This window comes from Sardina pilchardus, chromosome 15 (assembly GCF_963854185.1).
Source record: "Sardina pilchardus chromosome 15, fSarPil1.1, whole genome shotgun sequence".
NCBI classification, from domain to species: Eukaryota; Metazoa; Chordata; class Actinopteri; order Clupeiformes; family Clupeidae; genus Sardina; species Sardina pilchardus.
In genome coordinates, this window is record NC_085008.1 from 14,310,693 (window position 1) to 14,327,619 (window position 16,927).

Here is a 16,927-nt window from a genome sequence, read left to right on the forward strand (position 1 = left end):
CTACCAGCAGCGGCAGCAGCAGCAGCAGCCCTGCAAGGCCCCGCCAGGCTGATTGGCTGAGGGGGGGAGTGGTGGGAGACGGACAGTGTGTTTGGAGCGGAGCAGCTGCCTCTGTGCCTCTGCGCTGGAGGTGGGCAGTCTGTGATGATGGGTAACGGCGCGCTCTGTTCCCAGCATTCCTGGAATCTGGCCTTCATTAGGTAATGGTTCATGTATTAAACATGAACAGTAGGAGGACTGTTGTTTCTCTTTTTTTCCTATTTTAGGGAGAGAGGCTCCGGCTATTGTTGCAGCGCTGTCAATATTCCTGTAGCCTAGTCCTTGTGTATAGTGCCGTTTAGCCTATCAAGCGTGAATTGGCGACTAGAAAGATACATTTTTGACTGAATTCCCCTGTGGAAGGGGAAGGACTGTGTAGAGCAGTATGGTTTGAAAGCAGAAGTATTGAGTGCAACCATTTGTTTCAAAGAGGACCTTATAAATGGCTATTTTAGTTTTACATTTATGTTCATTATTAAAATGTGCTATTCGAAAGATGCAATGCTTTGAAGCCTCTAAAATAATAATAATAAAAAAAACGTTGATTAGGTTGATCAAAAAGACACTTTTATTTATATCTTTACAATGGTTGTGGAACAATCCTATATGAAGATCAGATATACATTGTTTGTTCCTTACTCCCTTGAATGTCAGTCTTTGTGGTTGCAGTTGCAGATATTACAGTAGCCCCTCAGCTGTTGAGTTTCATGTTAGGCATGTTGCTAAAAGAGGACTCCAACCATGTTTGCTCTCTGGACCTTCACTAAACCATGTTTTAAAGTGCAAGGGTGAAGGGTCTGAATGTCACAGGTCATTCCTAGGAGAGAGGTACAGCAAGCATATCTGTCTTCAGAGCATCTTGCTATCGGTGCATAGCAGAGAATTCCCGCTTCCTCAACACTATGGATTACTGAAGTCTCAAGACATATGGTACTTATGGCACATGGTACTTTTATCCTATACCTCTGTTTTGTATGTTGCATGTGTGTGTGTCCTCTTAAACAACGCATGTTATTATAGCTAGTAAGCATAGGGTGTTAAAGGTGGAGTAAGTGATTCCAATCCACTGCCCATTTGGTCAAATGCAGTCAATCACTCCTTGCTCAAATATCAACAACTTTTAGCCAGAATGGCCGATTCCACCTGTAAAGCTGTAGCCCGCAATTTAGGTTTGGGGGTCTTTGAAAGGTTGTTGAGCTTATTTAAGCTCAAAAGCCAATGAAATCATTACCCTCCAACTCTGTGCCTCGAGGCAGTGTGCTTATTGGATGGAACTGTGTAGAGCTCAGTTTGAGCCACTGTTTGAGACGTTTTTTCAGGACTGTGTGCACTGCATGGACACCTTAAGGACCGTGAGGTGTGCTTCACAGAATCTGACAAAAACTGTGTGGCATTAGAAACGTGAACTGCAGCTTTCAGTCACTTAGTTATGTTGTGTCGTAACATCACGAAACCTTATTCCCCATTTTTTGAAATGTGGGAAGTATCAACTGATATGAGTTCTAGTGGCAGTTAGACCAGAATATCCTTGATTACTCTGTTTCAGCTCCTCCCTGTTGAGGCAGAGCCGTTGCAACAGAAGCAAGCAGATACAGTAGAACTGAATGTGTGACTGTTCACACGTAAGAGAGTTTCATGCGTTTCCCTCTGCAGGTATAGCTTACTCATTGCGCTGGCCTTGCTTCACACTTACATGCACACGGTCATTCAGAGAGCACCGAGTCTTGTTTGTGTGCTTCTGGGAGTCCGGCACAGGAAGCCGTTTGCATCGCCACCACCCCCAGGTTTCCCATGTGGGGCCTGCCTGGTCGACCACCCCTCACAGCCAGTCACAACCAAACAGGAGAGGCATTTTCCAGCAAAGCCTCCAAATGTCAGAGGTGACCAAGGCTTCCAGTGGAAACAGTGAATGTTGGGGGTGGTGGTCTGGGACAGGACTGGCTGTGGAGGGCTCTGAGTGTGCCATTACGTAGGGATTGCTGGACTGTGCGTGTAGGCTGGAAAAATCAAAACACTTCAATTGCGTATGTCGGTTTGTTGTTTATTTACTGTTACAACCATGGCCATGGTCTTACGACATCAGTAATGTTATGAGGACTCAGCAGAGTCATTTTCTTTTTTTAATGCTGTAGCTCAAACTTTAGCTGGTGTTTGTTGGTAGCACTGCTCAGAATCTTGCTGGGTTCATTATCCTGTGCCTGTAAGTATGTTAACTCTAAAATTACATGGGGTTCATCTGCCAAAACGGCGTGTTGAAAATAATCCCTAATGTCACTGTCTGTTTTTGCTTTCAGTGTTGGCGGAACTTGGCGCATATCTTCCTGTGGCAGGTTAGGTTCGCCCAGAGTGCGTTGCACTATTTGTAGACGGCAACAGGACGTTTTTGAGAAAAACAATAACTGGAGTTTTGCCATGGCCCCAGAGCGCCATTCTGCCTCTTCTGTGTTGAAGGGAAAGTGAGCTAACCTTTGCCTTTCTGGCAGTTTGTTAAGTTTATGGTGTCAACACAGAAACACTGCCGTCGGGTACGGTTATTCCTAAGGGCTTCCAAAGTTAAAGTCTAGCATTTTCTTTGCAATAACTCAGCAGTTATCCTGAGAAAAAGAACACATGGCATTCGTCACTCAGACAGGCCTGTAGTCTGGAGAAATGTATCCCTGTGGGAACTCTATTAGGCCTATCTCTGCACAAGCATTACAGCCAGACAAAGGCAGACTTGTCCATTACAGCAGTCATTTGCATCACATGGGCCATGGATGTGTCTTGTGTCCATTCTGTCCATAATGTGTCCTGGAATGTACACATTTCCATTCTGTCTTAAACAGTGTGTCATACAACCAGCAGTAATTATTGCCAAAATGTAATAATTATTATTCAATTGATAATGAATCATTATTGTGTTACAACAACACTTACTTACTTACTTACTTACTTATTTACTTAGGCCTACTTACTTACTAATAGTATCTGTTGCCTGGAAGTAATTCTGGACCATTTTCTTTATACTTTATATCAACTCAGCTACTGTAATCTTGTAGGTCCAGATGTATTGTGTAATATGCTACCTTATCCATGGGAATACATTGTGAGGATAATGACTGGAGAGTGTGAGTGGGAACAAGTTTGTTGACACATCTGTAACATTCAACAGGTCTGGATCATTTAATCTTACCCCCTCGTTTTGTGAAGACGTAATCCAAACTAACATGGCAGATTCGTCTAGAAAACAGCGAACGCCATTGGTGCTTTTGTGAAGTTTGGGGGATGGTTCTAGAAGCAAAGCCAACATTCTTCCCATCAGCTCATGCAGCACTTGCCCCCTTACAGTGCCAAAGACACTTCTGCCCCCTCAGCCCCCCCCCCCAACCCTCTTGATGTTACACTTAACTAAATGTTCCTGTTTTCACATTATGCTACTCAGTGCCGTCCTCCACAGTGATGACTATCCTTGTCTCTGTGGCCAGAAGGCATTTTTCACCATTGAGCGCAGCTGGCTGCGTCAGAGCATTAGGAAACCTTATCAGTGCAAGATGCTGAACTGTTGTGCAATCACTGGGGCTCAGGATGTAGTTTTCCTGTGCTTCCCCACGTAGCCTTTTCCAGGAACACACACACAACAGACTACTACCCTGTGGCTTCGGACGTTTTTTTTTTTTTTTTTTTTTTTTTCTGTGCTGGTCATCAGACGTGGGTGCTGATAAGCCATCTGCCCGGAGCGTCCAGACAGGCAGATGAAAATGAGTCGTGCTATCGTTGTTCTCCAGGGCTTTAGATGAGTCCAGGGTACATTGTTTGAGTTTTGGGAGCCAAAGCTGTGACATCAGAGAGAGAGAGGGTTTTTCTGGAGAGTCACACACAGACACCAGCTGTAATGCAGAAGCCTGCACATCTGCCCAGCGTCCGGTCATGTGTGTGTGTGTGTATGTGTGTGTGTGTGTGTGTGTGTGTGTGTGTGTGTGTGTGTGAGAGAGAGAGCGAGTAAATATAGAATCCCTGATTTCACGGAAACACAGTATGTAGATTACTAGGAAATACGTAGTTCTCACACATTGTCTTAATTCTTTGTTGCAATTCAGCATTTCCTGCTGGAATTAAGCTGAGTGTAGAAATGTGCAGACTGTTTAGTCTTCCTATATGTACTCTGTATGACTCACTACATACAGACCTCAAAGATTAAAATGTAGTCAGCTTGTGGGAACATTTTACATGCAGTCAGCTGAATAGTTATCTGTGACATCAAGCATTTTTATACTTAACTCAGGACCATCCAGTACATATGTGACCATATCCAGTACAGAAATTGCTTATAGTCAACTCACATAATTGTTCCTCTTTTAGAGTGTGCTACATCGATCATAGGTCCCAGTCACACATTCTCCATCTTGCACAGTTTATTGTTGACATTCTTGGAAAAACAAAGCCTGACCAATTGCAATTGGTTGAAGCTCAAGAAATAAGTATAACTGAACCACACTCAACCTATGGTGGTATGTTTGAGTAATGTAGCTCACACGAAGTGTACAGTATGTTGCATGAGTCCATACTTTCCTCTTAGTTCTGTCAGCGTGTTTTGCGACTGTGGATCAGTGGCTGCTTGGGTGGGATCAAACACAACTGGCAGGCCTCCTTCTGTTTCTCCTGTTTGATCATCTCTCCTGCTGCTCCCCTGGTTTTCCATTCTGTCATGGTTCTCGTCACAACTCCCCCAGTTCTTGCCTCTTCAATGAGAAGTGTGTGCGTGTGTGTGTGTATGTGTGTGTGCGTGTGCGTGTGCGTGTGCGTGTGCGTGTGCGTGTGTGTGTGCGTGTGCGTGTGCGTGTGCGTGTGCGTGTGCATGTGTGTGCGTGTTTGTATGTGTTTGGGTGTGTGTGTATGTGTGTGTGTGTCTGTGTCTGTGTTCAGATGCCCCATAAATACTGCACAACACTGTGAATGGCGGCAGTGTCTTTGGGTTCCATCAAGGCGCACCACTCCTTTCATAAATATTTCATTACCCAATTAAACTATTATGGTCTGCTGTGGCCAGGTGCGTGTCAGGACATCAGGGGGAAGCCAGTGTTGTCATTTGTAAACTGTAATTAAGCTGTGTCAGAGGAAAAGGCGGTGAGTCATCGATTAATTTAATGGCAGCTAATGTTGAAATCAGTTTTGTCTGAGTTGTGTAGCCAACAGCAGTGCATGTGAATGATTTCTTAGCACCACCCTTCCCATTTTGAAAGAGAGAAGTTCAAATGATAGATGTCATTCATAAAGTCAAGGTCAAATACAAAGTCTGTTTGTATACTACAGTATCATACATAATGGTAATTCAAAGTGCTTTAAAAGATGATGATTCTGCAGTGAAGTGAGCAAATCTGCTGAAGGATTTCCTCAGAATTGTTAGAGGAAACACCTCAAATGTGAGCAGTTTTGGAAGAGAAGAAACGTGTGTATGGATGCTGTAGGCACTGCTGAGAGAGACTCAACATCCTGCTCCGGAAAAAACAAAAACGACTGAATTTTCTAAACGAATGCAGTTAATAATGTGTTAAACACAATTATTTCTGTGCTATCAAAACAAACGTCCGAATGATTGCGATATCGAATAAACAGTGTGTTCTTCCACCATTAATAGACATTTGTGTAAAGTTGAAAGCCGTTCTCATTAGCAGTGTTTATGTTCGGAGAGCCCTCCAGCCTCCTCCCCTTGCCTGGTGGTTTCCTCTGGCTCTGGGTGTGGGCCCATGCGGTTCTCCATGTGGTTCTCTCCCCGTGAGTGTCAGGCTGCGGCCTGTTGAGGAGGCCGTTACGCGAGTCACACACTCCCCCAGTTGACTCCCACGTGCCCCTCTCTCTCTCTCTCTCTCTCTCTCCTCCGCCACTGGGTCGTGATGTGGCCGGAGTACCGCTCCTCTCCCCAAGGCCCTTTCTGCAGAATCACACTCATCAGCTCCAGCTCACTGTTGCACAATTAAGCTGTGTGCTGTCTGTGCATGTGTGCTTCATTTTAACAATCATTTCCTTGAAATGTAAGTCCATGTAGATGATCAATTTGTGAAATACAATGAAGACACCCTCACAGTTAAAATACATTGTTATACATTATGATAATAATCCACAGGAGATTCTATTCTATTTCGAGTGGGCAGACGTCTGTAAATATTAATGACGCAATGACATAATTATATTTAATTACCGCGATTACATGCTGTTGTTACTGGAAACAAGAGGACATAATTACGTTATTGCACTGTGTATCACCTCCATTAAAAGTATCTTTTCATCAACTATAGTTACATTAATGAATATATTGTACCTATAAAAGTCCAAAGATGTTTTGTGGCTCTTTTGAAACACAAGCTGTCTGGGCTGTCAGACGACACACACACACACACACACACACACACACACACACACACACACACACGCACACACACACACACACACACGCACACACACACACACACACACACACACACACACACACACACACACCTCTGGTTTCAAGGCAAGCTGTGGCAGAGGTCACACCAGCTGACTGCGTGAACTAATCGCTGGCCACTTATGCTGGCTCAGCGCATGCGGAGGAGGACCACCCAGGAGCAGGCCTGTTTGGGCCGGGCGGGATGAGTGGCAGGGTGGAGCGCGTGGTCACCCACCACCCACCCACCCACCCTCTGGCACCACCACCACAATCCAGCCTGCAATGGAAGTCACAGTGGTGGAGTGAACACCGTCCAGTGGTTGAGCTGCTGCAGTGAATGCTGTCTGTGCTCCTGGAGTGGTCAGTTCGAATAGGTCTTTCTAACCTTATGGGCATCGTCATACATGAAATATACCTGGATGCGATTGGTCACCCTACACATATTCTGTATCCCACTTTCCCTTGTTTGTGAATGGGACAGTACAATAAACTGCTTCTCTTTGTCTCAGGAGTAGCCTGTTGTTGGTAGTAAAAGCATCACGGGTGATGATTTAAGAGGGAAGCGTGCTGGAAGAGTAGATAGAGTCCTTGTGTGCTTTTGTGCTGAGTGAAGAAAAAAGGAGCCACTATAATTGTGGCATGCGCTCTCTCTCTCTCTCTCCCTCTGACTCTCTCTTCTCTCTCTCTCTCTCTCGCTCTGCCGACTAGCTTTTTTCCCTACGTTTCCCAGTAATGATAATGACGCTTTACAGGAAGAGGATATTTGGGAGCCCAATAATGATCAGTATTGATTGTCTCCGTGGAGACAAGAAGGGCAGGCGAGGCGGGAGAGGGAGGTGACGGACACCTCAGGTTGCTAGGCGGCGGCGGTGGCGGCTGGGAAGCGCTTTGATTCCAGACTGATAGGCAAGGAGAGAGAAAAAAAAAGAAAGCCCAAGGGTAGAGGCCTGCTGGGAAGCCGGGGAGGGGAGTCTGTGGAGCGCCGTCTGCAGCCCCAGCCACCACCACCATAACCAGCATATCGCAGCGCAGATGAAGTCAGCACGAGCAGTCAAACTGATTTCCCACTATTCGCACAGCGCCCCGCGCCTCTCGCGCTGCGCCGCGCCGTCTAAATGGATTCGGGGAATTTCTCCAGCCCGACCCGAGGCACAGACGATTGTTGCGTAATTTCATTTGGAAGCCACGGGAGCAGTGATATGCATCTCGCTGACCTGGCTGGTCTGGTGACTGGTCTCTGGAGCGGCTGGCTGACCCCCTTCCCCCCACACCTCCACTGCCCGCTCCTCCCCAGGGTGCTTAGGCCCGGCCGCTGTATTCTCCTGCAGCGGCCCATGGGGTCCTCACAAGGCCTCCATTCATGCCCCCCCCTCCACCACCACCACCACTACCACTACCACCACCATTCATGGGAGCTCCATTTTCGCTGCTGGGCTTCGCTAGTGCCCGCAGGAGCAGCCTCAGGTCCCACCTCCAAGGAGCCAGGCTGCACAAAGGTCCGCTTATGAGACCCTGGGCCTGAACCGCTTCATCCTCCGCCACCTCCTGCCCTGTGGACTGACTCACGACCCTACCACCACCACCACCACCACCACCACCACCCTCCAGCCCCCAGCCCCCAGCCCCCAGCTCCCATCTTTATGGCTGCCAACAGGTCCGCCGTGTGCCCAGCCAGCGCTGGCAGAGGCTGTGTGGTGGGCGGACGAGTGGAAAGGTTAACGGGGAGGTGAGACGTTAGCGTTAGCGTGAGCGGCGGCGGCGGTGATGTATGGCGCCACTGGCGGCGGCTCGTCAGGCGTCCCCCTGCCCAGCGCCATCACTGGCGGTGTGGTGTGAGGTGTGAGGGGGCACAGAGAGGCAGCAGAGGGCAAAGTTAACATTCAGCCACAGGGCCAGGTGCCCACACACTGCCCTATATCTCTCTCGCCACCACACTGTCATTTCCCCTTGGGGATGAATAAAGTATATCTATCTATCTATCAATCATTCTGGCGCCCAAACTCCCTCTCTCTTCCAAGTCTGAAGCACTGAGAATTGTATGGACCTCTGAGACTCTGTGAAGTGGCCTTTGCCCCAATTCCTTCCATGTTTGAGTGGGGAAATCAAAATATGGTTCTAACTTTTTAGTTAGGTAGTAAAAAGAATGCAATTTCACAATGAGCACTCAGTTTTCCCAATCATAGCCAAACATGCTCAGATAGTGTGATGTCCTCCCAGAACAGAGTAAATGCTAGTTAAATGGATGGCTCATTATTTTGCACAGATACGTTAGTGAGGGTTGGGGAAGCATAACTTTGCAAGCGAACACTTGTGAACACTCGCATTGTTAGAAGTTGAAATACAGAAAAGATAGAAAACTATAATACTTTAAAGTTTATTTAGAAGGTAGAGAATTTTACAATTGTGTGATATGAAATTGTAGCACAATATAATTATAATTTTAACACATTATGATAATAGATAGCATGTCAGAAAAAATATAAGTATATTGCAGTGAGTGACCACTTGTTCATTTTTGATGCATTAAAACAAACTTAATTTCTTCACATTGTATTGAGATATATGAAGTGAAGTCTTTTTTGCTGACTCTCCCATGTAATGATGTAATGATATGATGAGCAAATAAGATGATTCAACTGATAAGGATATGTATGAGGCCAGTTACGAGCACTTGAAATTCACAGGAATTTGCTTGTTGTACATTTCCCTGAAATTACAGTGAATGTGTTGATATCATGCTTCATTGGGAGAGGGGGGGGGGGGGGGGTGCCATGGAAACCGAATGACTGGATTACATTGAGCAATCCCCCCCTCATATTTCTACATTTTGTGCAGCAAATGTTTTTTCTGTGTCTTCCTCCCACATTATTTGCGCATGTTTATAAATGTTTAATAGTTTGTGTGTGTGTGTGTGTGTGTGTGTGTGTGTGTGTGTGTGTGTGTGTGTGTGTGTGTGTGTGTGTGTGTGTGTGTGTGTGTGTGTGGGCATAGGTCATGGCGATCCCGTGGTACTAGTGTGTGCTCCGGGGTCGTGTCGTGTGGGCAGCGGTGGTGATGAGCCAGCAGCTGGCTGCCTGATGCCCTCCCTCTCCTCCACGCCTCCGGCTATGGACGCGGAGAACCACCTGCACCCAGAGGAACCACAGCAGGACATGGGCATGTACGGCCTCACCAGCCCCACCCTTGGGGTAAGTGGCCTCCCAGGCACTCAATCACTTACTCTCAGCACCATGCGCTCCACGCAGACCACTGCCCAATACTGCTGTAGGGCACAGAAGTGTAGTACAGTATGTACACTCTTTAAAAAAAAGGTTCTTGGGGTGCTATATAGAACCATGCAGGCTTTAAAGAACCCTTTGGGGTTCCTTTGATGAACCTTTTTTTATAAGAGTGTAAGCATAGTTTGCACCGAAGAAGATCCAACAGTGTTTAGCGTAAAAGTGTACATTTTGAAGCTTCGACTTTTATCGGTTACTGTCTCTGAGTTATTAAAGTGATTTTGCAGTGTCATCCACACACCATTTACAGGTGCAGAAAGACTGAAATACTTTTTATCCAGTGAAGGCATATTATGTGAATATAGTATCTATGCGTTTTGCATAGAAGTTTTTTTTATGAAATGAATATTGTTGTTTATCTGTGCTCTCTGTTTCCATGCTGCTCAGACGTGTCCTTAACATCCCTCACACAATAACTCTAAATGCTCCTGAGCCCCCGCACTGGCAGCGGTTTAAAACCTACACCTTCATTTTGCATCACCGCACAGCACGCCAGAGAAAAGCTCTTGCAAGCATTATTTGCCTGAGCACCATTTCTTGTAAATACTCATTTCAATGTACAGGGATTCAGGAAGTAATACCCCCCTCATATATTTAAAACGTATATTTTTTCCATCTTTTCTGTAATTGTCATATGATTTGCAGTTAATGGGACAGTGGTTTGGTAACGCTTTCTGAGTTTGACTGTACACGGACAAATCTTAACCACAACGAGAAAAGAAGTAATCCTACCTGCCTTTTTTTCCAAGCTGATAAGCGGACGTTTAGCTTTTCACACTAACCATTTCAGTAACCACAGCCACCCTCTATCATGGTACAGAGGGGTGCATGGCCATGAGCTGTGCATGTGTGCAAGTGTGTGCGAGAGAGAGAGAGAGAGAGGGAGAGAGAGAGAGAGAGAGTGTGTGTGTGTGTGTGTGTGTGTGTGTGCGCACTACTGGGCTTATGAGTCACAGAGCTGACGTGTGGTGGCAGGGAAGCGTAGCGATCACCGTGCCTTATCAGACTAGCCTTGCTACGGTATGATGCCACACAATGGCTCCAGCGACTGACGCCAGTATCTCTGTTTGAAAATGATATTAATGTTTAATAATCAGCTCAGGGGATTTCCAATGATATCATATCCTTTCTTGGGTATTTTAATGAAGTAGACAGGATTTCGAAACTAGACAAACATTGTGAAATATGTAATTGAAGAAATCTAAAATGGACAACTGAACATTTTCTAACAGACAAAAACTTTCAACTAAATGTCTTTCAACTGAAGAAATAGAACAGCGTCAAATTACCTGTCAGTTGTGGTAAAAGTGGGAAAGTTTTTTGAGGAAGTTGTAAATTGAGTGGCTGGATGCCATTTTTATGACACATTATCTCCTCCAGGGTTATTTAGGGCAGGGAATTTTTCTTTGCAAATTCATTACCATCTGTTATCTGCCCAGCTGATGGTTAAACAGGCTAGTTTCGTTTTTGTGGTAGGCCTCAGTTAACAGGTTGGCTGGTGCATTTAGCCTCTTTTCAGCCTTAAAGGTACAGTCCATGATTTTGTCCAAATCAGCCAATTTCAATTCCAATTTCAATTCCAATTTCAATTCCAATTTCAATTCCAATTTCAATTCCAATTTCAATTCCATTTTCAATTTCAATAGAGCGGCAAAACATTACACATGTCTCATGGCGCTTTCCAGAGTGTTAAACATTCAGAGAGAGCCCATGAGTGACATGGGCGAGGAAAAACTCCCTGGAATTGGGGATACATATACTGTTCAAATAGTCCAGTGTTGGGAATAAATTGTCCATAGGGATTACGAATTGTCTTAAGGAAAAGTATTGGGTCGCTAGGATACGTGGGCCAGGAATCTGGGCAAGGGGACAGCAACAGGTGATGGTAGGGCAGTCACAGGGATAGGACTTCAAGTGTGATGAGGGCCAGGCATAGGGTCATGATGGTTAGTATGGTGGTCATATATAATGTGATCATACATGTATATAATGTGATACTATACAAATGTATCCTCACTGTCCTCTAGCTGTTAGTGCTATCTAGCTGTCTAGTGGCTTGGACTAACTAAACAGGGTAGCAACACTGGGCACATACATGTAACTGAAGTGCCCCGTTCACAATGCGTAAAAACTATTTTCCAAGGCCGATGTATTTTATTCCCATGTACGCGCCGCTATCACGTCTGGTTTAGCCAGGTCTGTTGATCATAGCGCCGCCATCACGTCTGGTTTAGCCAGGTCTGTTGATCATAGCGCCGCCATCACGTCTGGTTTAGCCAGGTCTGTTGATCATAGCGACGCTATCACGTCTGGTTTAGCCAGGTCTGTTGATCATAGCGACGCTATCACGTCTGGTTTAGCCAGGTCTGTTGATCATAGCGACGCTATCACGTCTGGTTTAGCCAGGTCTGTTGATCATAGTGGAAGCTAAAAATTGCAGCAGAGAGGAACACTTAGTTGTGCGGCCAGTAGCCCCCCTGTAAGCCATACTGTACACTATTCCGTCCAATCAGCATGTTGCTACAGGAGCAAAGAAAGGGACAGGTGTAATCGTGTTGTCTGATGGGCTCAAATTGCAACAGCCTTTTACCAGAATTGCAGACTATGCCTTTAATCCAATGTATGTCCTCCTCTCTGCTCTCTCCCAGGGCCAGTCATATTCCTGTGGACTTCCGTGGGGATACTCCCAGCAGGGCTCCTTGGACCTGCAACGGCCCATGCAACCCTACAGCCAGTAAGAACCTGGTCCTCTCCTCCTCTTTTACATCTTCTCTCAGTGGGCTCAGACAACTCTCTCTCTCTCACACACACACACATACACACACACACACACACACACACACACACACACACACACACACACACACACACACACACACACACACACACACACACACACACACACACACAACCTGTAGTGATTTAAATCTGGTAGCCCAGGGAGGGCGCTGACATCAAGCTTTCAGTTCCTCGCGTCCTGTCACTCAGAAACTGACTCACGCCTCCCTCTCATAGTGGGGTTAATAGGCTCACATGCTGTATGAATGATAGAAGGTCAGTTGTGACGTCAAAGTCATAAATGTGTTTATTTTTTCCCAAAGAGGTGGACCGGCATGTCTTTGATATAAACAGGGCTGTTTAGGGTTGTAAAATGCAGTTTCTTCGCAGTGGTCCAGAACTCATGAAAATGTTGGCATAAAGGACACACCACATTACTGATGGGCAGAAACAAAGCAAAAGTCCTTTAAGTCGGTGATGCCTGTGTTCTGTTTATGTGGTCTGGGTTGAAATCACCTCCTACTATACACATGCTGTGAGGTCTTTTCATAGGTCGATGGGGTCAACATCTTAAGGACCTTGACTGTCGGTCACTTACGTATCAGATCGCTGACTTTCATGTGGCCCATCTCTCCCTCTCGACTGGACGGTTGAAATTGGGCACCACGTGAGGACGTGCGTGAAAAGCGCCCCTCCCCGCCCTGCGCTACTCGACAGACACAGCCCCCATTGTTCAGCCATATTGCTCCAGAGCAATGCACACACACACACACACAGGACCCTGAACAGCATTAGGAAACACTCGGCGTCATAACAGTACTTGGCTCTTGACGAGTGGGTGGGTTAATGCGCTTCATGTGGTTAGCCCACTGCTGGTGTCGGTTAGAACTAAACTGGTTCTCGTATCGCTGCTCAGAATTTGTAGCTTTCTGGGACCAGGCGTACGTAAGAGACTGCATGAATGAAAATGCTCTGACGTTAGTGTTAGTGAATGCGAGGTGGTGACTCAAAATTCAAGATATATTTAGCAGCACACACTTTTGTTCATTGGTGTGTGTGTGTGTGTGTGTGTGTGTGTGTGTGTGTGTGTGTGTGTGTGTGTGTGTGTGTGTGATATTTTGTTCTTTTGGGGGAGTAATGCAACTGGAACATTCTGACAACATACAGATTTGACAAATAATTGCTGTACTTTTATGCTACAGTAGTTATAAATATTAGTTTTGACTCCATGAGACTTACAGTATGTAGCTTACTGAAACCGTTAACAGTGAAAAAAAAGCACATCTCCCTTTGATCACATGCTCATCCTGTTAGACTAAAAATACATCTATCAACATATTCCTTGAGGGGGAAAAAGCATTCGATGTCTCATTTTTTTTCCTGTCCAGGGCCAAACTGTATCATCAGCAAGATATAGCCTGATTTCTTTCTTTATTATTTCCCAGTCTTGGCTCATACTGTTGAGTTTGAAATACATTTTCTTAAAAGCAGCTGAGCATTCATTCATTTTCAGATTGTCAGTTCTTAACATTTAATAGCACTCTCTGAAATGAGGAGCTGTTTGTTGCAGATATTAATGTAATGAATTGGATTGCGTCTGTTTTGACTCCAATGTGGTTTCTCAGACAAGGAATTAGACTCGCAACCGCAAGCTCCACTAGTGACAGGAATATGTCAGATTAGGGAGCCGTTGCCTCTAGTTACACCAAGCAGATGGAACGTTCCGGGAAAGGGCTCGATATTCCAGACCGAGGCACTTTTGTTTTATTGGAATGTCACCGGTGTTGCCTGCCAAAGCTGCTCCATTACTGTCACATCAAACGGACACAAACACACATACTGTAGACACACACAAACACATACACACATACAGTACATACACACACACACACACACACTTTACCTGCAATAGCACAAATATGCAGGCACAGACATGTGAAACATAGAAGTGAACACATACACACCAGGGGCGGTTCTAAGTTGGGGTGAACAGGGACCCGTGCCCCGGTAACGGTGACCCTGACCCCTGCTGTGGTTCCTGTGCTGAACGGATAGCACAATCATTCATTTCTTTATGCTGATATGCGCTGACGCAAAAGGCGGAACTTGCAGTCTAGTCAGATTTGTTAGCACGATGCAGCCCTCTCTCACACACACACACACACACACATACACACACACACACACACACACACACACACACACACATACACATACTGTACACACACACATACACACAGTATACATGACAGTATGGTCCTTCTTGTGGTGTTTTGAGCAATTTTCGTGATCTTCAGACAAAATCTAATCTTCTGCTGAATGCCTCTGTCTGGTTAATAGCTTCATTACGCATAGATATGAAGGCCTCAGATAAACAATGTGACATCACTGCTTCCTGACCAATCCTTCTTGTACATAGCAAGCATAAATTGACAAACATCTAAAAAATTAAGTGAAAGTGGCTCACTTGCTCATTGATATACTGTGAGTAAATTTATGCACAATATACAGTAAACACAGCATTCAGTTCACTGTAATTACAGTTAGACACATCTCTAAAGCAAGCATTAGATCACATTATGATCTAGTCTTTAGAACCTCATGTACATTGTTACTCAAAACCTTAAGATCTTCTGTCTTTCATTGGCTTCTATGTACATTTCCACACAATAATGAAAGTCATCTACTCAGAGAAGCTGAAATGCACAGTAAACATACAAGCAATATTGAAACTACTGAATTTGCTTATTACTATCGAATTACTTTGGGTTTTTTAGAAAATGTATTACAGGTTTTCTCAATTGTTTACACACATTTTCTGAAAGCATGCCTCATACTCTCAGAACTCTACATACCTCTACACACATGAATAAAAAAAATAAACCCCTCAATTCTCCTGCAAAACCATCATATGAATAGATATTTATAAGAACCAGTTGAACACTGATGTGCTCAATGTAAACACTATGATTAATAGAAAACACTTCTTCTTCATTCATCATAATGACTTTCTTTGTGACAGACAGTACTGTACATACATACGTGTGTTGGAAAATATTTGAGAATATTGTTTTTATACTCAGAACACACAACTACAGGAACAAATTTATTTTGACCATAAAAGCAATGTACGCAGTGTACATCCCTACCAACACAAAGTTGCACATACAGTAGTCTACATACAAAAGAACAGATGAATGTGCCCTATACAGTTACAGTAAAACATTTTAAAAATCCTGAGATTGTTACTGCGCAAGACACGGTCCAGTGTTGATAAGCTTTCTCTATCAACATTTTTGAAATATATCATTGTTCCTATTCTTTTTCTTTGTATTTGACTATGATTCCAGTTTCCTGTTCGGGTGACAGAAGACGTTCCCGACCACCTTGAGTTGATTAACTTTCAGTTCTGCCAAACAAATAGGAAAACACTGTACTGTAAATACTGTGTAGTAATACAAAGCAGCAATACATTTCCTACAGTACATGTATATACTGTACTTGAAACATACTTTACTTTTACAGTCCTACAGAACAGTCCACAAGCAATACTGTTGTACTGAACTCATTGAGTACTGTATTGATTTCTTACCTATTCTCATTACGGAAAGTGTGGATGATAGATGCATGAGAATGTGTTTAGAGTTTTAGAGTGCAAAAAGAGTCAATGCAAATGTGTTTTCATATCTGAAAGCTGTTTTAGGTTTTACCAATAGGGGGATCAATTCAAGAAATGTGCTCAGGCTACTGAGAATTTGGTTCAGAGAACACCAGAACGGAGTTTAATGTTTTAGCAATTGTTAAAAGTAGTAAAATGGGTACAGTTGCATTCAGTCTTTTGGCTGCTGGCTAGCCTAGCCCTGAACTTAAGCATACTGTAACTTCATGGTTTGGTGAGCACAGGCTGTTCGTTCTCTCTCCTCTGAGATACCTTTCTTTAAACTTGTTTTAGCCTGCCAGGCGCAAGAGAGCCAATAAACACTTCGTAATTTATGGGAAGAGCTGATTTCATCTCAGTTTGCCATATTTGTGTGCTCTACAAGCTTTCTCCTGATATGCTCAGAAAGCTAATATCATGAGGTCGTTTGCAGAAGCAAAGGAAGCGGAACTCAATCAACACCAGTACTAATCTCTTAAAACAACCTGAATACTGTCATCACTCAGTCAACAGTACTAATCTCTTAAAACAGCCTGAATACTATCATTACTCAATCAACAGTACTAATCTCTTAAAACAACGTGAATGCTCTCAACACATTGTCTTATTTCATAGTAATCAACATGCAAACTATTAGGTTGGAATTGCATAATGGATCACACTGACATGCCTCATATTCGCATTTCTGATTTGCTGAGAAGCTTATTATATTGTTGAAGTGTAAATATGTTTTTTATTTTAATTGTTAGACTACATAAGTGTTGACACAGC

General features: G+C 44.4%; 1 protein-coding gene across 2 annotated transcripts in view; it reads left to right on the forward strand.

Annotated features, from left to right (window-relative positions):
* Positions 1-16,927, forward strand: part of sbno2b (strawberry notch homolog 2b) — a 59,422-nt gene that overhangs the window by 2,133 nt on the left and 40,362 nt on the right. For both annotated transcript variants that reach the window (XM_062555502.1, XM_062555503.1), the window contains exons 2-3: positions 9,434-9,630; positions 12,369-12,454. In XM_062555502.1, the coding sequence (XP_062411486.1) occupies positions 9,520-9,630; positions 12,369-12,454 (197 nt within the window). In that variant the 5' untranslated portion in view covers positions 9,434-9,519. The remainder of the gene's footprint in view (positions 1-9,433; positions 9,631-12,368; positions 12,455-16,927) is intronic.